The sequence below is a fragment of the Rana temporaria genome, chromosome 4, assembly GCF_905171775.1.
Source record: "Rana temporaria chromosome 4, aRanTem1.1, whole genome shotgun sequence".
Lineage (NCBI taxonomy): Eukaryota > Metazoa > Chordata > Amphibia > Anura > Ranidae > Rana > Rana temporaria.
Window position 1 is genome coordinate 260,842,338 of NC_053492.1, and position 26,068 is coordinate 260,868,405.

Here is a 26,068-nt window from a genome sequence, read left to right on the forward strand (position 1 = left end):
TGAGCTATAAACAAAAATAGAGCAACAATTTTGAAAAAAATTCAATATTTTTTACTTTTTGCTATAATAAATATCCCCCAAAAATATATATACATTTTTTTCCCCTCAGTTTGGGCCGATTTTGTATTCTTCTACGTATTTTTGGTAAAAAAAATCACAAAAAGCGTTTATCGATTGGTTTTCGCAAAAGTTATAGCATGTACAAAATAGGGGATAGTTTAATGGCATTTTTACTAGTAATGGCGGCGATCAGCAATTTTTATCGTGTCTGCGATATTATGGCGGACACATCGGACACTTTTGACACCATTTTGGGACCACTGTCATTTTTACAGCGATCAGTGCTATAAAAATGCACTGATTACTGTAAAAATGACACTGGCAGTGAATGGGGTTAACCTGTAGAGGCACTGAAGGGGTTAAGTGTGACCTAGGGAGTGCTTCTAACTGTTAGGGGGTGTGGCTTGCCAGGACACATCACTGATCGCTGTTCCCAGTGACAGGGAACAAACGATCAGTGACATGTCACTAGGAAGAACAGAGAGCTGTTGTGTTTACACTAACAGCTCCTCGTTCTTCAGCTCTGTGATGCGATTGCGGGACACCAGCGTCCACAGGTCCGTGAGCACGGTCACAGACCTTGTGAAAGGGGACGTATACATACGCCCATTTGCCCAGCCGTGCCATTCTGTCAACGTAAATAGGCGTGTGGCGGTCCTTAAGCGGTTAAAGAGATACTGCCCCATTTATTATACAATTAGAAAGCCTGCAAAGCACAAGGGATATAACTGCCAGTCAGTAGGATGTATCCCTTGTGCTGATGTGTGTGTGTGTGTGTGTGTGTGTGTTTTTTATTTTTAATCCTCCTTTGTCCATGCCCCCACCCCCTTGTCTGCTGCCATAACCTTCTAGTTGCAGAGAGTACTAATGGGCTGGTAAAGATTCTCATTAAGAGAACCAAGTATGCCCACCTTTCCTGCCCAGCTGCTCCATTCATACAGCTTCTATGAGATAAAACCAGATCTATGAATGGAGGGCGCAGAGCTATCATTCGCCGTCCTCCTTTCATAGATCTGGTTTCATTCATAGAAGCTGTAGTGCACTTTGAATACTAGATACAATTTGAAGACAGGTTCATAAACTATTACTTTAAGTGAACAGCCTCTACTCTTTTAGTAAATGAACTCCACTGTTTCTCAAGTTTATGTAATGATTGCAAGATATACACAATACATTGGGGTTGATTTTTAATGAAGGAGTAGAAACTGATCACTTACCATAGGGAATGTTCCCTGAACATCGTAAATGAAGTAAAGCTATGTTATTTTCAGGTACCCAATTCATGTGCACTAGTGACTAGTACATTCTGTGTTTCTTTTTCCAGCACATAACTGGGTAGCCTTTGGTAAACGAACCCCATTGTGAATGGGTGAAATAAAGGCTAAAACAGATCTTTCTGTAGTGTAATCATTCATTAGAAAATAACTTCCACCTTATGTACATAAAGCTGGCCAAACATGGAGCGAACATGGGTCAGTTCCTGATGAATCTTCCGCCCAATATCCCTCAACTAAAAAGACAAAGGAGCCAGATGGAAAAATGTCAGCCAAACGGCGCCTGTACCATTTTTGGGTGGAAATGCGCTTTGTTAGAAGCTGATTGGCTACCATGCAGAGCTACACCAGATTTTGCACTCTCCAGTTTTAGTAAATCAACCCCTATACAGTATGTATATGGGCATTTTAGGATGGCTAAATATTTTTGGTGATCCAGTGATAATGTGTAAAACGTGAAATGACAAGATCAAAGGCTGTGTGAAAAACTCTGTATAATCCATTCATCAAAACAACACAAAAAAAAGGATTTGGAATTTGATCATGTGTTTCTAACAAACATAGCAAGAACAGGCAGGCTGGATCTTTTATCAGATTTGATGAATGATTTTATGACTTTCAGGATTTCCTGGAGCTGAGTCTTTTTGTTTGTTCCCAGGTTTGCACACATTCTGTGGCTCCAGATGTTAGTCTTCCTGCTGGAGATTTCAATGTGTTTTTATTGTAGAGAATGCTACATGAGTAGGAATATCCATTTAGGCTAGGTTCACTTCTTCCCGAATCTTAAGTGTGATTATGTAATGCAACTTGGATGCGGTTTGCATATTCTATGGGGCCAAAATCATGCTGCAATGGCACCACACTAGTACAGGAACCTTTTCCAAAATCGCACCGCATGTGAACAGGCACCATTGAAAACAATATGTGGTTTCCATTGTCATGCAATTCCGTGCGACTCAAGTCACATCTGAAATCACACTAGTGTGAACGGAGCCTTAGTAGGAGGAGACTGGTGGGACATGCAGCACTGATTGTGATGCTGGTCTGTGTTAACCACACATAGCAGTAAGTCGAGAGAGAATTGCTCCACCAAACTCTTTAACCACTTCAGCCCGGAAGATTTGACGGCTTATTGACCGGGCCATTTTTTGCGTTACGGCACTGCTTCGATTTAACTGACAATTGCGTGGTCGAGCAATGTTGTACTCAAACAAAATTTATGTCCATTTTTTCCCACAAATAGAGCCTTTTTTTGGTGGTATTTGATCATCTCTGCGGTTTTTATTTTTTGTGCTATAAACCAAAAAAAGATCGCCAATTTTGAAAAAAACACAATTTTGTACCTTTTGCTATAATATCCCAATTTTTTTAAATGTTTTCCTCAGTTTAGGCCGATGTGTATTATTATACATATTTTTGGTAATAAAAATCACAATAAGCGTGTATTGATTGGTTTGCGTAAAAGTTATAGCATCTACAAACTACGGGAAAGATTTATGGCATTTTTATTATTTATTTTTTTACTAGTAATGGTGGTGATCTGCCTAGTAATGGCGGTGATTTTTATCGGGACTGTGACATGGCAGACAGATCGGGCATTTTTGAGAAATTTTTGGGACCATTGACATCTATACAGCGATCAGTGCTATAAAAATGCACTGATTACTGTGTAAATGTCACTGGTAGGGAAGAGGTTAACACTAGGGGGCGATCAAGAGATTGACTGTGTTCCCTTGTGTGTGTGTGTGTTCTAACTGTAGGGGGAGGGGAGTGACTAGAGGATATGACAGATCATTGTTTCTAGCTAGTAGGAACACACAATCTCTTTCTCTCCTCAGCTCACAGAACAGGGATTTGTGTGTTTACACACACACGTCCCTGGTCTGGCTCTCGTGCCTGGGATGGCACGTGGCCGCCAGTCATTGCGACCGACGGCCATGCATATTGGGTACCCCGCAGTGCAGCGTGTACGCCTGCTATCCCTGCTTAAAGGGCCGATGTACAGCTATGACGGCTTGGGTGAAGGTGCCGACCAGCTGCCATATTATGACGGCGGCTGGTTGGCAAGCAGTTAAAGTGGTTCTAAATACTGAAGGTTTTTACCTTAATGCATTCTCTGTTAAAAAAACCTACTGAAAGCAGCTACTCCCCTTCCCCACAGCTGCCCCCTATACTTACCCAAGCTCGATCTTGTTCCAGTGATGTGCATGAGACCCTGCTCTCTACCTCCGCATAGGTCATTGGCTTCTGCTGCTGTAAACACAGGTTAAAGCGTTTGTTACACCAACACTTCGTATTTCTGATATGTGCCTGCAGTACCATGTACTTGTATGAGAAAGTATTCTTTTCTCTTTGTATTTCTTCCTTTATGTGAAATCCTGGGTGTTCCTGCTAGATCCATTTCTTTCCTTATAAAGGAGAAGTACAGTCAAAGCTTATTTGGCTGTACTTCTCCTGTGGATCACATGAGTGTAGTTCGTTCTGCACTCCTGTGACCCGTTTTCAGCAGACAGTGGGCTGAAGTCGGCTGACGTCACAGAGCCAGTCCAGGCTTTGACAAGTTTGCAACCATATGGTCGGGATCCACCCATATGCCTGGACCTGCACCCGGCTCAGCCTCTCAGCGAGCCATTGAGAGCCTGAGCCACAGCCCAGCACTTCAGTGAGTGTGTGTGTGTGGGGGGGGGGGTCAGAGCAAAGAGTTGCTGGCTGACAGTCACCAGCTCTGCTTGGGGAGCTGTGAGAACCAAGCGATCGGTGGTGTTTGATCTCTTACTTCTCAGTGTTAGAGCAGGCGGGGGACAGATGCTGCATCCACCTAGGTAAGTATGATTTAAAAAAAGGTATTTTCATGCGCTTTTAAAAACTGACCACACTCAGCAGGAGAGCACAGTGTGGTCAGTTCTCTAGCTATGCTGTGAACTTGGTGTACTCATAATAATCAGACTTGTTCTGGCAAGCTCCCCGTTGCTCAGCCATTCATTGGCAAGATCAATGTGCTACTTCTCCTCCCCCAGCTCTTGTGCAGCTGAGAACAGAGGGAATGTGATCACTTATGAAAAGGGGGAAAAAGCTATTCATAATGTGTTTTGTTTGTTTTTTTCATTTTTTTAATATCTTTACAAAAATGTTTTGCCTTTCATTTCTATTTTAACCCGAATGGGTTGTTTGCAATCACTTTAAGTGAAGGGATTGGGCGTGGGGCTAAGCCGAGCTCTGTGTCTATGCAGACAGAGCCAGCTAAGGAGCGAGCCTGCGCGAGTGCTTTTATAGCAAGCAGCTTGCTATGGTGGGCACTCGTCAGGGGAAGGAGCCGAGCGTACCTGTGGGGGACCTTAAACGAGGAGGAATGGGGCTGCTCTGTGCAACTGTTTTGGTAAGTATGACATGTTTGTTATTTTAAAAAAAAATGGGTTTACAGTCACTGTAAGTTGCCATTAACAATATCAGCTAATGCGTGTCAGCACTTCTATTTAATGTTGTTTTTCAACTAATGCAGATATAAGTGAGGAACACGTCCACAGGTAATAAAATTGTACTTATTAACTGCACAAATGTTACCCATAAACCTATATTATGGTGAATCTAATCAACACTCTCAACTCTAACCTAGCAATCAAGTGCATCTCCCCAGCTCTTTCTTTTTGAAACTAGTGGACAGGGTAAAGACCATTTACCGTATTTTTCACTCCATAAGACGCACCTAGGTTTTAGAGGAGGAAAACAAGAAAAAAAAATATTCTGAACCAAATGGTGTCCTAAAATATTTACCAGTGCCCATGAAATGCAGCCTGACCAGTGCCAAAGAACAGCAGCCTGACCATTGCCATCGACGCTGCCTGACCATTGCCATCGACGCAGCCTTGCTAGTGGCTTAACACAGCCTTACCCCATGTCATTCTATGCTCCTCACAGAAGACAGAGCAGCCCGAGTGGTCGAATGCTCTGATTCTGTCTCAGTAACGGGAGATCGCCCGGTGCTCACAGGGGCTTCAGATGTCTGTCCTCCACTCTCCTGCCTCTCTGGCGGCGGCGGGCCTTGCCAATGGTGACAAGAGGCGGTGCCTAGCATATATTCGCTCCATAAGGCAGAGACCTTTTCCCCAATATTTCTGGGGGGGGGGGGGGCGTCTTATGGTGCGGAAAATACTGTATATATTTGTTTTCTTTGTTTCTTGTAAAAACAATGCACTAGTGTGTTTGTGTGTGTGTGTGTGCGCGTGTATTATTTATATATATATATATATATATATATATATATTAGTAGAAATTTCCTTTCACTTCCTTTCCCATAGCCATAAGATTCTTTCAAAGTGAGGGAATTCCTGGCTGTCCCCAAAGTCACCAGAACTAGTGCCCCTATTGGAAAATGTTGTGTTTGGGAGACGACACAAAATTGGGGATTTTCTTTTTCTTTCACTTTCAGTGATAATGGTAAACAGGACATAGGAGGGTGAATCTCCCCAACTGGGGTACAGACAGTAATAAAAATCTGACAGGTGGTCTAATCCATCTCCACTCTAGCCCAAAATTTTTTTTTGCCTTTTAGGGCCGGTTTACGCCATTCCCATACAATGCATTTTGACAGCCCATTCATTAGAATGGGCTACAAATTTCACTGAACTGCAGAAAAAGTAGTTTATAAACACACTGCACCAAACCGCATGGTATGGTGGCACCATGCAATTCAGTACCAGCAAAGACAGTGGGTTTGCTATCTGCGTATGAGGTGTCATTAACAATACATTGGCACCCACATGCAGCTTGCAAGGGCAGTGCATTCGCCTGAGGTACAGGAAATGCGCACAGAACACACCTTTCCTGCACTGCTTTCATGTGTGAACCTGCCCTTGGTTAAACATTAAGTCTAATAGCTTTTTAATTTATTCCTGGCATTATATGGCTAGTAAAGTTGCATATAACAGCAAAAAATGTATGAATGCAAAGTAATATAGATCAGTATAGAAACATGGCAAGGTAATGTAGAATATCACAATCTAAGTCCTACTAATATTTTATTAACTGCTGTTCTTACATGTACATTATGTGGTCACTGTTTACGCTGTGTGTATTTATTATGGGAGTTAGAGCAATAGCCATAAAAATTAACTGCACTGAGACTCCTGGTTTTATTCCATTTAGTAGTCTGGTAAGCCATATGTACAGGATTGTCCTGTGATATAAAAAGCTAAGTAAATAATGATAATCTATCAGTGGTATGTTGGGAGGAGGTCTACACCCTCTCTGTAAATGGAAACTTTGTATTGCATTTATATACATAGCTGTATAGCTATATTCTCCACTGTGTCGGACAAGATTTTATCTTACTTTCTTTTATTTCTTCTTTTTTCAGTCTAAAGCATCGCCTACAGAGTCGCCCAAGAAAGATGTGACAAGAAAGCCCGTCTTGGGAAAATTTGGAAACCTTTTTAACACCAGTAAAAAAAAACAAGGCAAAGGCATCGCTGAGTCTCCAACAAGCCCTACTGAGAGGTCAGTGACTACATTTAAATCAGAAAAAGAGGTTGTAAAAGAACGGAAGAAAGTGATCTTAGTAGCCTCCTCTTCTAAAGTACAAACACAAGCACGCAGCTCACTTCGCGTTGAACCTGCATCAGATCAGGTCACCCAGCCCGTCTCAGAGGACTCTGCACTCCCTGTAGATCAAAGTGAAAAGACTACAAATGGTAATGGGAATATTGCCCTTACAGATAAGAATACAGAAAACACACTGGTGAAAAAACTTCAGCAATCTGTAATTGAAAGAACTGCCGTTCAGACCGATACGTTTTCAAACAGAAGTGATATATCTGCACAGAACTCAACATCTAAGACTGACACCCAGAACAGTACTGCACCACTGGTAAAAGAAATAGAGCAAACTAGTAGTAAAAGTGCTACTGCACCCACTGATGCACTTTCAGATATTAGTCATAAATCTGTAGCGAACGTGACACCTAAAGTCAACCGCCAGAACAGTAATGGGAAAAACGTGCAGAACTTAACGCAATCCCCTGGAAGAAGAGGCTCTACGGATGGAGAAACCACTAAGACCAGTGTGAGGAGACTTCAAGTGTTTTCACAAGAAACAAACACTACCAAAGAGGAGTCCCCCAAAATAATGCCAAGAAAGAGTTCAAGGTTCTCTGGCAAAGTCACAGACTCAAAATATAAAATATCAGATAAACCTATTCAGAAAGTGGGGAGCACAGAGAAAATAAACTCCACAAAGTTACCCTTCCAGGTTACATTGCCAGGGGATTCGCAAGACCAAGGGTCAGCACCAGCTGAACAGAGTCTGTCTCCAGACAGCGCAGGTGGTAGGAGTATTTTAAGGAGAAGAGCAAGTAGTGGTGACCTCTCACCAGCTGTCAGCCCTTCAGAAGGTGACATATTTACAGGATCTTTGCAAGACAAACCAAAGAATCAAAGTGCTAATGGGCAATCAAATAATGGAAAAGTTTTAGCATTTGATATTTACTTAAGTAAAACTGGAACAAATTCTCCCACGACCACACGAAGCTCTACGAGTGGAGAAACAATGGAGAGAAACAGTCCCAGTAGCAGAAAAACAAACCGGAAGCGGCGATCATTTAAATCCCAGAGCAGTCAGAATGATGAGAAGAAAACTGATAACATCGTTCCCCAGGATGATGTTTTTGATGAGGGTAGCTTTAAAGGTACTCAGGAAAAATTAGTCATGCCTGATAGTAACGTAAAACCTGCTCCTCTGTCACCCGAGTCTAACGGCACTGTATCAGCCAACCAAGAAATAAAGGCGGGAGCTAATCCCAAACTCTCGCCCAAGGGTGATTCAGACAAAGATAAACAGCAACACCCAGCCTCCAGCCCTGTGAAGAAAAAAAATCCTGCTGCCTGGGCTCCCTCTTCTCCAACTGTTCGCAAAGCACAGAGTAGAGATTTTGTGTTTAGAAATCAGACTGTAGCAGCTGCTGCCAAAGTATCTGAGTTTAACCAGCCTGCCCTTGTTTCTACAACAAAAGACGCCTACGTGGAAAAGGCATATGTGCCTGGATCCTTAACTGGAAGCGGAGGGGAGGATTTGAAGGATACTGTACGGGACATAAGTCCAACAGCAGCAGGTGTTCTCCCACAGGACAGGAAGAGCATCCAGGGAGTGCAGGCTCAGAGCAAGACCGAATCAGACAATCCTAAAAGGTTCCATTCAGAGGCAGTAAAAGCGAATGTTTCTTTCAATGACCGCAATAAATCGACAGTAACATCTAAGCTCAATATGTAAGTACATATTCCTTGTATATATGTAATATCACTAAATACAGTATATTCATAGACATTTCATGAATAGACAAAATAGTAAGACGATTGTAACATTGCAACTAAATGCTGAATGTTAATATTTCTGATTCCAGTGCTTGTCTCGGTTACCTTGAACCTTACACAAAGTCAGCCGTATATGTTATGTTATATGTAATGAGAGGATCGCAATGTACACATTTGGGTAGGTTGTTCGAGAAACACATGGTTTATCGCCTAATACAGACAGACATGAGTACATAAGAATGGATGCCTGACAGGGATCATTTCATTGATGTGGTTGCTACACAGATTATTGCTTCAGGGTATAAAGTTTCTAAATGCTGTTGGATTATCAATTAGGATACAGTAGCTCTAGCAACAGCATAGCATAAATAATTCAGATGCTTGCTTAAATAAACAGCAGCTTTGACCTGGTATAAAAGTCTTACTATTGGAATTCTAGGGTGTGCCTACTATTTTATATCTGACTTAGTAAAGGAAGCAGTGTTTTTATCCTTCCTAATATGATTCATCAGACTAAAGTGAAATGTTCTATGCTTATTTACCACTTTATTCAGTACAAAACTAAGAATGGCCTTTTGCTGCTTTAGCCTACCTTAGGGGTGTCCAACATTTTGACCTTTCTGGGCCACGTTGGAAGAAGAGACTTTATCTTGGGCCACACATAAAATACACGAACAATAAAGATAGCTGATGAGCAGAAAAAGTCAGGCAGATCACAAGTTAATGTTCAATAATATAGATAATGTACCTATCTGAGTAATAAAACGTTGTATTTTTTATTATAAAAGAAGGCAGCATAGGTGTTGATTTACTAAAGGCACTTTGCGAAGTGCAGTTGCACGCTACAAGTGTAGTTGCTCCAGAGCTCAGTAAATGAGCAGAAGCTCTGCTGATGTCCATCATCCAATTTTGCAAGCAAAAATTATGTTTTTAAATTTTCCTTTGCACGTGATTGGGTATTCTTTGCAAAGCGAAGCCTTACCTCATTTACTAAGCTTTGGAGCAACTGCAACTTTGCAAAGTGCACAGTCTATTTGCCTATAGTAAATTAAAGGGTCACTAAAGGAATTTTTTTTTTTTTAGCTTTAGCTTTTTACCTTATTGCAGTCCTGGTTTCATGTCCTCATTGTTAGTTTTTGCTTTGATGTTGCTGTAAATCCTCTCTGTTCTGGACACTTCCTGGTTGTCTGTTTCCTGATCACCACAGTACTGGGAGATTTCTCACGGTGGTGACTAATCAAGAAGGTATGATTACTGTGTGTAAAACGAAACTGGATTGGTGCTGAGGAGTTTTAGACAAAGTATCACTGCCCTCTATTGGCTCACTGCCCTCTATTGGCTCTCTGTACATCAGAGAACCAGGAGACAACAGCAAAAACAAAACTAAACTGCAGGCACATTATATGATTGGTTTGTATCTATTTTTAATCATTTTTAAAAGGAATCAGTTACTTATTATGTCTCTATACCCTGTAAACAGTCATTTCAGCAAAACATTTTTTTTCCTTTAGTGACCCTTTAACTCCATATTTTCTGTCTTGGGCCACATATGCACAGTTGATGAGCAGAAAAAGTCGGCACATCACAAGTTAAAGTGTTACTAAACCCAAGACCCTGCATTCGCTATATCTGGTCTCCCACAGTACATAGAACATGGAAATTCAATAGTTTTTTTCATTTTTCATCAGCAGTGCAAGTCTTGTGCCTTCTATCAGTGTATGGTTAAAGCTTGTAGGAAGAGTGTTCATTCTGCTCTGGCTGTCCTGTTGGGCTGCATGACCCCTGACCCTCTGTTATAGCAATGTACTTCCTGTGCCCACAGCTTCATAGCTGTATATTTTCCTTGTGGGATCAAAAGCAATGCTGCCTTTTACTGCTAGTCTCAGGAGAGATTTGAAGTGAGATCTTGTGATGTCACTAGATGCTCTGACATAGGAAGGCAAAGTCCTTCCTGTACCAAGATGTCCACCACACAGAGACACAGTGCAGGACAAGCCATGGGAAGTCCGTAAAGGGGGACCACTGGTAATACCGGTGACTAGTACTTTGCCCTATTCCTGTGTTTTCGGACATATTATAGCTTCAGGGTTTATTTCCTCTGTATTGTTTTGCAGGAAGCATTACCAGAATCTACTCAATTTACCTGAATTGTGTGATCAATCTAGCCCATTCTAGGGAGTTACACAGTAATGCTTCCAAAAATGAGGAACTGTAAAATTAGAATAGTGATTTCTGCTGTGAAAGTTGCAATATCGAAGTAAATAGCAGGCCATAGTATAGTTTGATTTTCATTTAATTGATTTGGGTATCACTAGCAGAGAGTAACCCAGTTGTGTTTAAAAGTGACTCCGTCCTTGGGGGGGAAAAAAAATCCTACTTGCCCATCACTATGATGGCTGCCTCTTGGTCAAAAATAATGTGTATCAGTGTGAAAGCACATGTTTTTACATTGGGATTGCAGATGAGGCTTCTTTCAGGTGCTTTACAGGTGCTTTGTTTTTTTTAATGCTAAAGCACCTGAATAACGCCACAGTGTGAAAGGGGTCTAAGTTGGGAGGGGACAGACAAGCTCCATCAATAAAAGGAAGTTCTGAAGTTTTGCCTACTCAATACAGCAGGCATTCAGCACAAGTGACTGCAGCTCTCATATTCTCGAGGTGTCTTTTACAGAAAATTTAAGCTGGCCATAGACGGCTCGGATTTTAGTTGAATTTAGCTGAATCTGTCTTTATTTCTAGCTGTGGGTGACCCTATATGCACCACCCAACTTGATCTAAAAATTAACTGAGCCGGTTAGAAAAATGATTGTTTGAATAGGATCAGATTTGGCTGACAAGGACAGGCCAGGAAGTGGGCTTCTGATGCAGACACTGTCAGATTTCTCATGTGAAAATTACTTTGTCATGAGAAATGTTGTCATGTTACAACCAAAAACGTAAATACAAAAAACGTAAATACATTTTATTGATATTTTATGTGATAGACCAACACAAGGTGGCACATAATTGTGAAGTTGAAGGAAAATTATAAATGGATAAATATGTGAAAAGTGTGGCGTGCATTTGTATTCAGCCCCCTTTACTCTGATACCCCAAACTAGTGGAACCAATTGCCTTCAGAAGTCACCTAATTAGTAAATAGAGTCCACCTGTGTGCAATTGAATCTCAGTATAAATACAGCTGTTCTGTGAAGCCCTTAGAGGTTTGTTAGATCAGCTTAGTGAACAAACAGCATCATGAAGACCAAGGAACACACCAAACAGGTTAGGGATAAAGTTGTGGAGAAGTTTAAAGCAGGGTTAGGTTATAAAAAAAAATATCTCAAGCTTTGAACATCTCAAGGAGCGCTGTACAAGCCATCATCCGAAAATGGAAAGAGCATGGCACAACTGCAAACCTACCAAGACCTGGTCATCCACCTAAACCATGGGTCTTCAAACTATAGCCCTCCAGTTGTTCAGGAACTACAATTCCTATCATGCCTAGTCATGTCTGTAAATGTCAAGAGTTTTACAATGCCTCATGGGATGTGTAGTTCCGCAACAGCTGGAGGGCCGTAGTTTGAGGATCCCTGACCTAAACTGACAGGCAAGGAGAGCATTAATCAGAGACTCAGCCAAGAGACCCATGGTAACTCTAGAGGAGCTGCAAAGATCATCTGCTCAGGTGGGAGAATCTGTTTACAGGACAACTATTAGTCGTGCACGCTACAAATCTGGCCTTTATGTAAGAGTGGCAAGAACAAAGCCATTGTTGAAAGAATGCCATCAGAAGTCCTGTTTGCAGTTTGCGAGAAGCCATGTGGGAGACACTGCAAACATCTGGAAGAAGGTGCTCTAGTCCGATGAGACCAAAATTCTTTTTTTTTGCCTAAAAGCAAAACGCTATGTGTGACAGAAAACCAACACTGCACATCACCCTGAACACACCATACCTACCGTGAAACATGATGGTGACAGTATGTTGTGTGGAGGCTTTCTCCAGCAGTAACAGGGAAGCTGGTCAGAGTTGATGGGAAAATGGATGGAGCCAAATACAGAGCAATCTTAGAAGAAACACTGCTAGAGTCTGCAAGACTTGAGACTGGGGCAGAGGTTCACCTTCCAGCAGGACAACGACCCTACACATACAGACAGAGCTACAATGGAATGGTTTAGATCAGTGGTTCTCAACCTTTTTAGTACCGTGACCCCTTGATAAAATTTCCCAAGTTGGGGGGACTCCCAACAGTAAAAAAAACATTTGTAGCGTGGGTTGTCAGCACCCAAGGCAAGACAAGTAATTTGCGACCCTAACCCACAGACATTTAGCACTCCCCGAGTCCCTTCAACTCGTACAGTATTGAACCCCATTATAGTACATTTTTTAGGATGTACCACTTTTTGTTCTCCTTTCTTTAACCTCTCTCTATCCTAAATTTTGTTTTTATTTTTCCCCATTCCTCTCTCTAGCCGTCTTTCTTGTTCTTGCTCTTAATCTTTCTCTCCCTTTCTTTGTTCTCTCCCTTCCATGTATTCTCTATTTTTACTCCTCGTGGGGGGGGGGGGGGGCAACTAGTGGCAGTGCTGGCAGGGAGTTGGAATCAGTGGCAGCGCTGGCAGGGAGTTGGGATCAGTGGCAGTGCAAGCAGGAATTTGGGATCAGTGGCAGTGCCGGCAGGGAGTTGGGATCAGTGGCAGTGCCGGCAGGGAGTTGGGATCAGTGGCAGTGTCTGCAGGGAGTTGGGATCAGTGGCAGTGCTGGGTGAATCTCTGTTCAGCCAACTTAGGTGCTCTTGATCAAGGTCATCTGCTGATCTAAGAACTGTAGTGGGGACTTTTAAGGGCAACTATAATTACAGGTAGTGTAACTCACTGTGTCTCCGACTTTCTGGTGTCTCGTAGCAGTGACACCTATTCCGAAATCAGGACATAGGGTCTCCTCCAGGCCCTCCCACTTCACATTCCTCACCAGTCAGCTGACCTCTAGTCTCTACCCCCCAGCCATGCCATGAACTGAATGGGCGGCTGCAAAGTGGCTGAATGGGCCAGCCCAGCCCAGGATTCGGTGACCCCTGGCAAATCATCATTTGACCCCCAGGTTGAGAACCACTGGTTTAGAGCAAAGCATATTCATGTGTTAGAATGGCCCAGTCAAAGTCCAGACCTAAATCCAATTGAGAATCTGTGGCAAGACTTGAAAACTGCTGTTCAGACACTCTCCATGCAACATGACAGAGCTTGAGCTAGTTTCAAAAGAAGAATGGGTAAAAATGTCACTCTCTTTAGATGTGCAAAGCTGGTAGAGCCATACCCAAAAAGCAGCTGTAATTGCAGTGAAATGTGGTTTTACAAAGTTTTGACTCGGGGCTGAATACAAATGCACGCCACACTTTTCACATATTTATTTGTAAAACAAATTGAAAAACATTTATCTTTTTCCTTCCACTTCACATTTATGTGGCACTTTGTGTTGGTCTATCGCAGTTTTCTCCAAACTGCGGCCCGGGGGCCAGATGTGGCCCATTGCTTGTGTTTACCTGGTGTTTGGTGCTCTATTTCATCCACTTGATACCAACAATGGAGCGAATAATTACCCCCACTGATACCAATGAAGGGGGCACAATTCCTCCCAATGACACAGCGATGGGGCACAATTCCTCCCACTAACACCAACAATGGTGCCCAATTACATCCATATTGGGGCACAATTCCTCCCAATGGCATCAACAATGGAACCTAATTCCTCCCAATGACACCAATGATGGGGTGCAATTACTTCCACTGAAGCAAACTATGGGGCATTATTTTTTTTCCCACTGACGGTGGTACCTTTTCTACTCCCAGTGGTCAAAGTCTGGTCCCACTAAAGTCTTCAGGACAGTAAACTGGCCATTTGTTTGTAAAGTGTGGAGACCCCTGGTCTATCACATAAAATCCCAATAAAATACATTTTACGTTTTTGGTTGTAACATGTCCAAATGTGGAAAATTTCAAGGGGTATGAATACTTTTTCAAGGCACTGAAAAGTGAGCAAGAAAGTGGTAAGTGCTCTGAGGACTGTAGAGCTACAGAAGCCTGTAGAAAAGCTCACAGCTGTGTTTTAGGTCTTTTCAGTTTTGCCAGTAAAATAGAGAACCCCTTTTACCAACTCCCACCCAGCCACTGCATATATACAGCCGGGTGGGAGCTTCCTCCTTCTGACGTTCAAGAACATCCCTCAGAAGGATGGGGATCGCGTAGCCGCGCAGCCACGATGCGCTCTTGTCACCCGGACATGGCACATCTCAGATCGGCAGGAGAGCTCTGTGATTGGCCCTCCTGATCACATGAAGGCTGTGTCCAATCACAGCTGCCATGTGATGTAAATAGAGAGCCAGTTACTAGGTGATCGCTCTTCTCTCCTCACACGAAAGTTGTCAGTGAGGAGAGCGTACGGCTGGTGATCAGCTTTTTAGACACTGATCACCAGCCTAGTGTCCCCACACATGTCCCTACACAATGTAAACACACAAAGTCCCCAAAATAGTGTCCCCACACAGTAAAAACACCTGTCCCCTACAAATGTAACAGTAAAATCGTATGTCGCACTCATCATCTGCTTACATCTGTCCGTGATCACATAAACCAATTATACACTTACGTGATTTTTTTTTACCAAAGACATGTAGCAGAATACATTTTGGCTTAAATTTATGACAAAATTCGATTTTATTGGATTTCTTTTAAAATAGAAAGATGAAAATATATTTTTTTTCCCAAATTTGCGCTCTTTTTTCGCTTATATAAAAAAAAACAAAAAAAAAAACGAAGTCATGAATAAATACCACCAAAAGAAAGCTCTATTAGTGTGAACAAAATGGTAAAAATTTCATTTGGGTACAGCGTTGCATGACTGCGCAATTGTCATTGAAAATGCAAGAGCGCTGAAAGCTGAAAATTGGCCTGGGGAGGAAGGGGGCGAAAGTGCCCAGTATTGAAGTGGTTAAAGACATTGGCCCAGATTCAAGAAGCTGTTGCGCGGCGCAATTGCTGTTTTGCTCCCGCGTAGCGAATGCCCCTGATTCAGGAACATCGCTACGCGGACTGCAGCCTAGGATATGACAGACATAAGCCTCCTTATGCCTTCATATCTCAGGCTGCATTCTTGCGTTGGCCACTAGGGGGCGCGGCCATTGTGATCGGCGTATAGTATGCAAATTGCATACTACCACCGATTCACAAAAGTTGCGCGGGCCCTGCGCACGCAAGGTACGGAGTTTCCGTACGGCGACTTTAGCGTAAGGCTGCTCCTTCTCATAGCAGGAGCAGCCAATGCTAAAGTATAGCCGCCCTTCCCGCTCGTGAAATTTAAATTTCACGTCGTTTACGTAAGTGATTCGTGAATGGCGCTGGACGCCATTCACGTTCACTTAGAAGCAAATGACGTCCTTACGACGTCATTTGCCGCAATGCACGTCGGGAAAGTTTCCCGACGGAGCATGCGCTGTTCGCTCGGCGCGGGAGCGCGCCTAATTTAAATGATTCCCGCCCCCGGCGGGATCATTTACATTAGGCGCCCTTACGCAGGGCTAATTAGCATAGCGCCCGCGCAATTTACGGAGCTACTGCTCCGTGAATCGCGGGCAAATCAAAATATTTGCGTGGGCGCAGAGAAAAATCTTTGCCCTTTGCCCACGCAAATATTGCGCGGATCTACCTGAATCTGGGCCATTACATTTTTTGTTACTAAATGTAAGGGGGCAACTGTAAATTTCACATCTTCTTTTTGTTTGTATATGTGGCAGACTCCCAACTTTATGACCATCATGGAACGCCCTCTAACCCTAAGCATATATTGGTTGATCTGACCTGGGAACATGTGTATAGCGACTTCAAGCATTATAAGTATGCTAATTCACTATATTTCATTTAGGCGCTACTCTTACATGTGTTTAACCACTTCAATACAGGGCACTTTCACCCCCTTCCTGCCCGGACCATTTTTCAGATTTCAGTGCTGTCAAACTTTAAATGACAATTGGAGTTTTCTTTTTATTTTTTTTGCTAACGGAAAAAAAAAATTAAAAAAAAAAAATGTTTCTTAGCTTCTGTTAAAACATTTTTAAGTAATTTTTTTCCTTCACTTTTTTCCTTCAGTAACCGGCAAGTTAGTTTAATGTGATCAGCTGTATCTAATCACATGGTAATTGACTGCTGTGATTGGCTGTTTACCCCGACACAGAGAGTGCTGCATACACGCACAGGGGGCATGCTTCTGGGAGGAGATCAATGGATACCCTCCCAGAACTGGACGCCTGCACTTTAACCGCCTTTCGGCTATAGTGCGGTCAAGAACTGGGTAAGAGCTGACTAACATACATCTCTATATGCACGGTACTCTATATAAAGGTATTTACAGACTTATTTTATATTTTTGGGGTTATCAACCACTTCAAAACTGGCCACTTTTACCCCCTTACTGCCCAGGCCAATTTTCAGCTTTCAGCGCTGTAACACTGAATCACAATTGCACAGCCATACAATATATATATATATATATATACTTACATATTAACATATGAGACACCCTTGCCTTTTTGTAATGTTTATCCATTTACTTATATTGTATGGAATGTTCAGGTTTTCTGTAAACCTTAAACTCCGGATGGAATTTCTGAGTTAAATCTTAACCAGCATGCCTTACCCATGTTATCTACCAATATCTGTTAGCACAGCTGACACTTTTTTTTTTTTTTCATAGTTCTGTATGTACAGAGAGTTCCTCCATATATGTCACTACAGAGCGCATACAGCTAAATTTAGATCACTTCTGTTTCTCTACAAAAGAGGCTTGGTTAATGTAATGCTGACAGGTGAATTCTTTTACATGAAGAATTTGATTAGGAACTGTGTGCTACTGTATGCTAGATACACAGACATGTGTACAAGCGGTTAAAGTGACACTTTCTATACACATCCATTTTTTAAAGTGCTTGTTACTAGTAAAAAAAAAAAAATACAATCATGTTATACTTTACTGCAGTGGTTCTCAACCTGGGGGTTCGGGACCCCCTTGGTCAAATGATGATTTGCAAGGGGTCATAGAATCCTGGGCTGTTCCTGGAGCCCACAGCCGCCCACTCGGCTGCTTCGCAGCCGCTCATTCAGTTCACAGCATGGTTGGGGGGCAGAGACTAGAGGTCAGCTGATGTGAGGAATGTAAAGTGGGAGAGGCTGGAGGAGACCCTATCTCCTGATTTCGGCATAGGTGTCACTGCTACAAGACACCACAAAGTCGGAGACACTGTGAATCCAGAGACACTCACTGTAACACTACCTGTGATTATAGTTGCCAATAAAGTTCCCACTACAGTTCTCAGATCAGCAGATGACCTTGATCAAGAGCACCTAAGTTGACTGATCAGAACTCCCCCCAGCATTGCCACTGATATAATTACCCCCCCCCCCCCCCCCCACCAAAGAGTAAGGAGGAAAACAAATAGAGAATACATGGAAGGGAGAGAAAAAGAGGGAGAGGAACAAAGAAAAAGGTAGCAAAAGATGGCTAGAGAGAGGGATGGGGGGGGAAAAGGTAAAGCAAGGAGAACAAAGAGAAAGATGGTATATTCTCAAATGTACCATAAGGGGTTTTAATACTGTAGGAGTGGAAGGGACTCAGGGAGCGCTAAATGTCCGTGGGTTAGGGGCGCAAATTACTTGTCTTGTCTTGCCTTGGGTGCTGACAACCCAAGCTACGAAAATAATTTTACTGTTAGGGGTCCGCACAACTCGGGAAATTTTATCAAGGGGTCACGGCACTAGAGAGTTGAGAACCACTGCTTTACTGGCTCTGTGCAATAGTTTTGCACAGAGGAGCCACGATCCTCCTCTTCTAGGGTCCCCCACTGGCACTCTTGGCTCCTCACCCCTGCCAAGTTCCCCCATAGCAAGGTGCTTGCTGTGGGGGGCACTTGTGTGGGCTTGATCCAGAGTGTCCATTGACTAATGGCTCCCCTGCTGCCTTCATGTCCAGTGAGGAGAGAGTCGCTGCTCTTGGGCACAGTGTTGGATCAAATTTAGGCTCGGGTAAGTATTTAGGGGGGCTGAGGGGGGGGATCCTAGGCACAAAAGCTTTTTTTTTTTTTTTTGCTCTTTTTTTAATGTTTTTTAGGGCAATTTCCAAGTTATGCAGGTAATCCTACACAGAATAATATAAATATAAAGCGGAACTGATAAAGTATATACATATATGATGTGCAGACCATGCTGTCCATGAGAGGTTCAAAATAAACATATAAATGACCTACAGTAGTACCTCCCTAGCCCCTAAAAGGGCAAGGACTACATAAGCAGCAGTCATGCATCAGTCTAGACTATTAGAAACATTAGGGAGTATGTAAGTCCATTGTGCATCAGAAATTGCCTCAATTTTAACCGTATTTTCCGGCGTATAAGATGACCCTTTACACCGGAATTACACCGCCAAAAACCGGGGGGTCGTCTCATACGCCGGATGAAGCAGCTGCCCGATGGATATCAGCCCACCGGGTGCTCTGTAAAGCTGTATGTATTCTGTATATGCACCGCTCAGCCAATCCTGGCGGGCGATGCACTCTGTTGATGACTAGATATAGCCTGCTTGGATTGGCAGAGGTTGTTACACCAATCCGAGCAGGCTTAGCATGCTCTGTAGTCATCAAAAGAGTGGGTCGCGCGCCAGGATGGGCTGAGCGGCGCATATACAGAATACATACAGCTTTACAGAGCACCAGCCGGGCCGCGGCCTCTTTATTTTTGGACAACGCATTACTACCGCACAAGGGGGTCGTCTTATAAAATGAGTAGAGCACAAACCCATCGTTTTAAGCTGAATATTAGGGGGTCGTCTTGTATGCCCAGCCGCCTTATACGCCGGCAAATACGGTATAAATAGAAGGGGTTGAGGAAAGGAAAAGAAGGTCTAGAGCAGGGGTAGGCAAGCTTAAAAAAAAAAAAGAGATCTACTTGAACAACACTGATGAAGTCAAAGATCACCGGGCACAGTGTCCTGTTGGCGCCGGTTCACACCAGAACGCAGGCATGTTCCATGTGCATTTTCTGCACCGTGTTTAAAACGCACTGCCTTTGTGATCTACTGCAGGTGGTAATACATTGTTAACCCCAAATGTAGATTGCAAACAGTGTGTTTGCGAGCACAAAAAGAGTGCAGGGTTCATGGGTGCGTTACGCTCGGAATGCAGGGTTCATGAGTGCGTTACGCTCAGAATGCAGGGTTCAGAAGTGCGTTATGCTCAGAATGCGGGGTTCAGAAGTGCGTTATGCTCAGAATGCGGGGTTCAGAAGTGCGTTAAGCTCAGAATGCGGGGTTCAGAAGTGCGTTACGCTCAGAATGCAGGGTTCAGAAGTGCGTTACGCTCAGAATGCAGGGTTCAGAAGTGCGTTACGCTCAAAATGCTGGGACCAGGAGTGCATTATGCTCTCCATGCTGGGACCAGGAGTGCGTTGCGCTCTCAATGCTGGGACCAGGAGTGCGTTGCGCTCTCAATGCTGGAACCAGGAGTGCGTTGCGCTCTCAATGCTGGGACCAGGAGTGCGTTGCGCTCTCAATGCTGGGACCAGGAGTGCGTTGCGCTCTCAATGCTGGGACCAGGAGTGCGTTGCGCTCTCAATGCTGGGACCAGGAGTGCATTGCGCTCTCAATGCTGGGACCAGGAGTGCGTTGCGCTCTCAGTGCTGGAACCAGGAGTGCGTTGCGCTCTCAATGCTGGGACCAGGAGTGCGTTGCGCTCTCAATGCTGGGACCAGGAGTGCGTTGCGCTCTCAATGCTGGGACCAGGAGTGCGTTGCGCTCTCAATGCTGGGACCAGGAGTGCGTTGCGCTCTCAATGCTGGGACCAGGAGTGCGTTGCGCTCTCAATGCTGGGACCAGGAGTGCGTTGCGCTCTCAATGCTGGGACCAGGAGTGCGTTGCGCTCTCAATGCTGGGACCAGGAGTGCATTGCGCTCTCAATGCTGGGACCAGGAGTGCGTTGCGCTCTCAGTGCTGGGATCAGGAGTGTGTTGCACTCAGAATTACAGCCTGAAGTCTTGAGTATGATGCTAAAAGCTTAGCACACCTATTTTTGGGCAGTTTCTGACATTCTTCTTGGCAGGACCTCTCAAGCTCCATCAGGTTGGATGGGGAGCATCAGTGCACAGCCATTTTCAGATCTCTCCAGAGATGTTCGATCGGCTTCAAGTCTGGGCTCTGGCTGGGCCACTCAAGGACATTCAGAGTTGTCCCGTAGCCACTCCTTTGTTATCTTAGCTGTGTGCTTAGGGTTGTTGCCCTGTTGGAATATGAACCTTCACCCCAGTCTGAGGTCCAGAGCAGGTTTTCATCAAGGATGTCTCCTGTACAATGCTGCATTTATCTTCCCCTCAATCTTGACTAGTCTCCCAGTTCCTGCCACTGAAAAACATCCCCACAGCATGATGCTGCCACCACCATGCTTCACTATAGTGATAATATTGGCCAGGTGATGAGCGGTGCCTGGTTACTTCCAGACATGACGCTTGCCATTCAGGCCAAATAGTTCAAGCTTTGTTTCATCAGACCGGAGAATTTTGTTTCTCCTGGTCTGCGAGTCCCTTTAGGTGCCCTTTGGCAAACTCCAGGCGAGCTGTCGTGTTTTTTACTAAGGAGTGGCTTCCGTCTGGCCACTCTACCATTCAGGCCTGATTGGTGGAAGCAGGTTCTCCTCTCTTCACAGAGAAACTCTGGAGCTCTGTCAGAGTGACCATCGGGTTCTTGGTCACCTTTCTGACTAAGGCCCTTCTCCCCCGATCGCTCAGTTTGGCTGGGCGACCCACTCTAGGAAGAGTCCTGGTGGTTCCGAACTACTTTCATTTACAGATAATGGAGGCCACTGTGCTCATTGGAGCAGACATTTTTCTGTACCCTTCCCCAGATTTGTGCCTTCATACAATCCTGTCTCGGGGGTCTACAGACAATTACTTGGACTTCATGGCTTGGTTTGTGCTCTGACATGCACTGTTAACTGTGGGGCCTTACATAAAAAGGTGTGTGCCTTTACAAATCCCGTCCAATCAACTGAATTTATCACAGGTGGACTCCAATCAAGTTGTAGAAACATCTCAAGGATGATCAGTGGAAACAGGATGCACCTGAACTAAATTGTGAGTGTCATGGCAAAGGCTGTCAATAAAGTACATGTGATTTTTTTTTTTATTATAAAATTACAAAGGTTTCAAACAAATTTCTTTTGTGTTGTCATTATCGGGGATTGTTTGTAGAATTTTGAGAAAAATAATGAATTGAATCAATTTTGGAATAAGGCTGTAACATAACAAAATGTGGAAAATGTGAAGCGCTGTGAATACTTTTCAGATGCACTGTAAGTTTGTAAACTGCGCAGTGGCTTAATGGTTAGCACCTCTGCCTCCCAGCACAGGGCTCTTTGATTTGAACCCCAGTCAGTACACTATCTGCATGCAGCTTCCATGTTCTCCCTTTGCTAGTATGAGTTTCCTCCACTTTCCTCTCACAGTCCAAAGACATGCTGGTGGCTCCTGTCCAAATTGTCTCTACTCTTCTGTCTGTATGTATATATTCATACATACTAAGGTCCCTGAGAGAAGAAACCCATGGGCATTTACAGTATGTAAAAAGCTGTGTAAATTGAGACAAGAGAAACACCGCTCCAGGTAAGCTAGGAAGAGGACTCCTCCCGCGGGTGCAAGCCTTGGCACGCCTGCCGTTCAAGTTATATGAAGAAAAGAGTGGCTGCACACCAGAGTAACAAACGCCCTTTTATTCCTCTTCCATAAAACACAAAGTCACACACAACAGCTAGTGCATCAGGTAGACGTGTTTCACACAGTTACACGGTGCTTATTCATTAGAATAAACACAATGTGACTGTGTGAAACGCATCTACTCGATGCACTTGCTACTATCCTGTGCTGTGTTACTCTGTATTTTATGGAAGAGGAATAAAAGGACTTTTGTTACCCGGGGTGTGCAGCCACTCTTCTTTGTGTAAATTGTTAGCACTATATAAATACCTGTGATAAATGAACTTTAAATCCTGGGGGAGTCTAAGGCCTCGTACACGCGACGGGACATGTCCGATGAAAACGGTCCGCGGACCGTTTTCATCGGACATGTCCGCTGCCGGATTTTGGTCTGATGGCTGGACACACCATCAGACAAAATTTCCCGCGGACAGCGAACGCGGTGACGTGCGACCCTGGAAGGTCAATGCTTCCACGCATGCGTCGAATCACTTTGACGCATGCGAGGGCTTTCGGCCGAGCGGACATGTCCGGTGAGTCGTACAGACGACCGAACATGTCCGACGGACAGGCTTCCAGCGGACATGTTTCTTAGCATGCTAAAAAACATTTGTCCGCTGGAAACCTGTCCGATCCGCCGGAAAATTGTCCGGTCGGCCGTACACACGACCGAACATGTCCGTGGAAACTGGTCCGCGGACCAGTTTCAGCAGACATGTTCGGTCGTGTGTACGAGGCCTCACAGGCAGCACAAATCGTGAATAGTTTAGGATGCAATGATGGCTTGCATATATTAGAACTGATTATCACAAAATGAACAAATTCTTATATAAATGTATGCATGACTTAATTCAGGACAGCAGCGTTTCTTTAGTCCCAGCTGCCCATCGAGGACACCTGGTTCTGTCCATGTCCACTCTGCAGGAGCTGAGCAGACAGGACCATTTATCCACTCCCTCTGCTCTGATCAGCAGGGGATCAGCAGGCCGATTCTCTGCTGAACAAAATGGGAGTCTCCTCCATGTAAAAGTGGCCTGAGCCTTTTTCTAGATTTGGATACAGTGGGGAGGGATAAAGAGCACCTATCAAGTATTTATCGCTCTCTGTATCCCCGTCAGGGAGATTCAGCCTCTTTTCTGTTTACCGTTATCAAAAAAAATACCAGAACGGGAATAGAGAGGAAATCTAGTTCTAGTGACAGTCAGAGATCTTTTTTCGTTCAAGGGATTTCCTCTCACTTCCTGTTTTGGTTATATGGCAGGAAATGAAGGGGAATCTCCTCTGAGACACAGATGGCAAAATAATCTGCAAAGTGCTGTAACACTCTTACTTTATCTAATCTTAAAAAAAAAAGCTTTGCCTTCTACTTTAAAGCGGTAGTTCACCCCCCCCCGACACATTTTACCATCGAGACAGGCATTGTAGCGCGAGCTACAGTATGCCTGTCCCGATTTTTTTAACCCCGTACTCACCTTGTAGTCGTCCATCGTAGATTTCGGCTCCCGCGGGGAATGGGCGTGCCTATGGAGAGGGAGGATGATTGACGGCCGGCCCTGGCACGTCACTCTCCCCGAAGACAGCCGGAGTAGGTCTCGGCTCTTCACGGCGCCTGCGCACAGGCTATGCGCATGCGTCGTGAAGACCAAGCCTATTTCGGCTATTTCCGGAGAAGCGTGACGCGCCAGAGCCGGCCGTCAATCATCCTCCGTCTCCATAGGCACGCCCATTCCCCGGTATCTTCGATGGACGACTACAAGGTGAGTACGGGGGTAAAAAATTCGGGACAGGCATACTGTAGCTCGCGCTACAATGCCTGATTTTAAGGTAAAAGAAAAAAAAATTTTTTTTTTCCCGTCGATAGGGTGAACCCCCGCTTTAAAGAGGAGTTCCAGTCCTTTTTTCAGTTTATTAAGTCAGCAGCTACAAAAAGTGTATCTGCTGACTTTTAATAAACAGATGCTCGCCTGTCCTACGGTCCAGTGATGTGGCCGTCCAAAGAATTGCTCCTCCCCCTCCTCTCCATGGCACCATCATTGCAACTGTGGGTGCCCGGCTGTGACAGCTTACAGCTTCACAGCAATGCGCAAGTTGCGTGTGCTCTCCTAGTGGCCAGGCAATCTTCTGGGACTTGTGACGTGATCCAGAACATTGCAAAGAGGAAGGGGCCACCTAGGGGGAGAGGAGGTTTCACCTAGAAAATGAAAGGAGTAAGTGGGACAGGAGGTACCTGTCAAAATTGGGTACCCCCCCCCCAAAAAAATTGCACGCTAAATGTGGCATGTAAGGGGGTGAGGAGTGCTTAAAGCTCAGGCGCTTTGGCGTTAAAAAAAAAGCGCCAGAAAGAAGCCTCATCTGCAACCCCACAGTGAAAGCCTAGAGCCCTTTTACACTGCCAACAACCAAAAGCCGCTGGTAAAGTTATGCTAAGACCCCTTTCCCACTGGGGCGTTTTTCAGGAGCTTTGGCATTAAAAAAAGAGCCTCAATGGGAAGGGGCGCTTTTGGAGCGGTGCATTCAACGATCCTAAAGCGCTGCAAAGAAGCTGCTTGCAGGACTTTTTTTTTTACACCCTGCCAGCGCAGCGCCTCAGTGTGAAAGCACTCGGGCTTTCACTTTGGGATTGCAGATGAGGCTTCTTTCAGGCTCTTTACATTCGCTTTTTTTAACGCTACAGTGCCTGAAAAAAGCCCCAGTGTGAAAGGGGTCTTAGAATTTATAAAGTTTCATGATGTTGCTTCAGATCATTTTCTGTTCAGGGAATGTGGTACTAGGGGCGGCAAGGACCTCCCAGTAACCGAAAAGGCCTATGTTGCTGTCTGCATCGGCAAGGTCTCTTTTAGGCCCCTTTCACACTGGGGCGGTTTGCAGGTGCTATTGCGCAAAAAGTAACGCTTGCAAACCAACCCTAAACAGCGGATGCTGTTTCTCCAGTGTGAAAGCCCAGGGGCAGTAGTATGACTTTCATCCTACTTTGCTCTGCGACATCGGTCCTACATCCATCCGACTTTCATGAACAGGATACTACTTTGATCCGACTTTGTGATAGTCTGACTTGTTCTTTGACCAATCAAAACAATCCCAGAGTGAAATAAATTCCTTTTACTGCTGCTGTAATCACATGTCGGATTTCAAAAGTTGGATGGTAAGGACAAGGATCCTACGTTGATCCGACTTCAATGATATTCAATGGGCTGAAGTAGGATCAAAGTCGGACCAAAGTAGTACAAGGAGCATTTTCAAAGTCGGACCGACTTGTGTCGGACGGCTCTCATAGGGAAACATTGATTTTCACACGTCATGCGACATGAGCTCCCAATGTCGGAGCGTTTGTCGGACTAGTGTGAACCCAGCCTGAGAGTAGTGGAAGGAAAACGGATAAGGTAACCCCTGTTCTTAAAAGTTGTAAAGAAACTGGTTATGGTAGGATCATGAGAGAAATGTAACAAAAAAAAGCTTTAGAAAAAGTAGAAAGGAGCTTGGGTAAAATAAATTATTTCATAAAGATAAACAAGCACCCGCAATCAGCGCTACACTTGCTGCAAGATAAAGGGAAATCTAGATAGAGTGTGTGTGTGTGTGTGGGGGGGGGGGGGGCTGTGTACTAACCTTTAACCAGCCCCCCACTTTAATTTACTGCTGACACAGCTGGCTAAAGCAAGGCTGCCTGCTTGAACG

At 44.3% G+C, this 26,068-nt stretch overlaps 1 protein-coding gene across 3 annotated transcripts in view; it reads left to right on the forward strand.

The window, feature by feature from the left end:
- Window positions 1-26,068, forward strand: part of CRYBG1 (crystallin beta-gamma domain containing 1) — a 326,501-nt gene that overhangs the window by 232,945 nt on the left and 67,488 nt on the right. For all 3 annotated transcript variants that reach the window (XM_040350181.1, XM_040350182.1, XM_040350183.1), the window contains one exon: window positions 6,688-8,591. In XM_040350181.1, coding sequence (XP_040206115.1) covers window positions 6,688-8,591 — 1,904 coding nt within the window. The remainder of the gene's footprint in view (window positions 1-6,687; window positions 8,592-26,068) is intronic.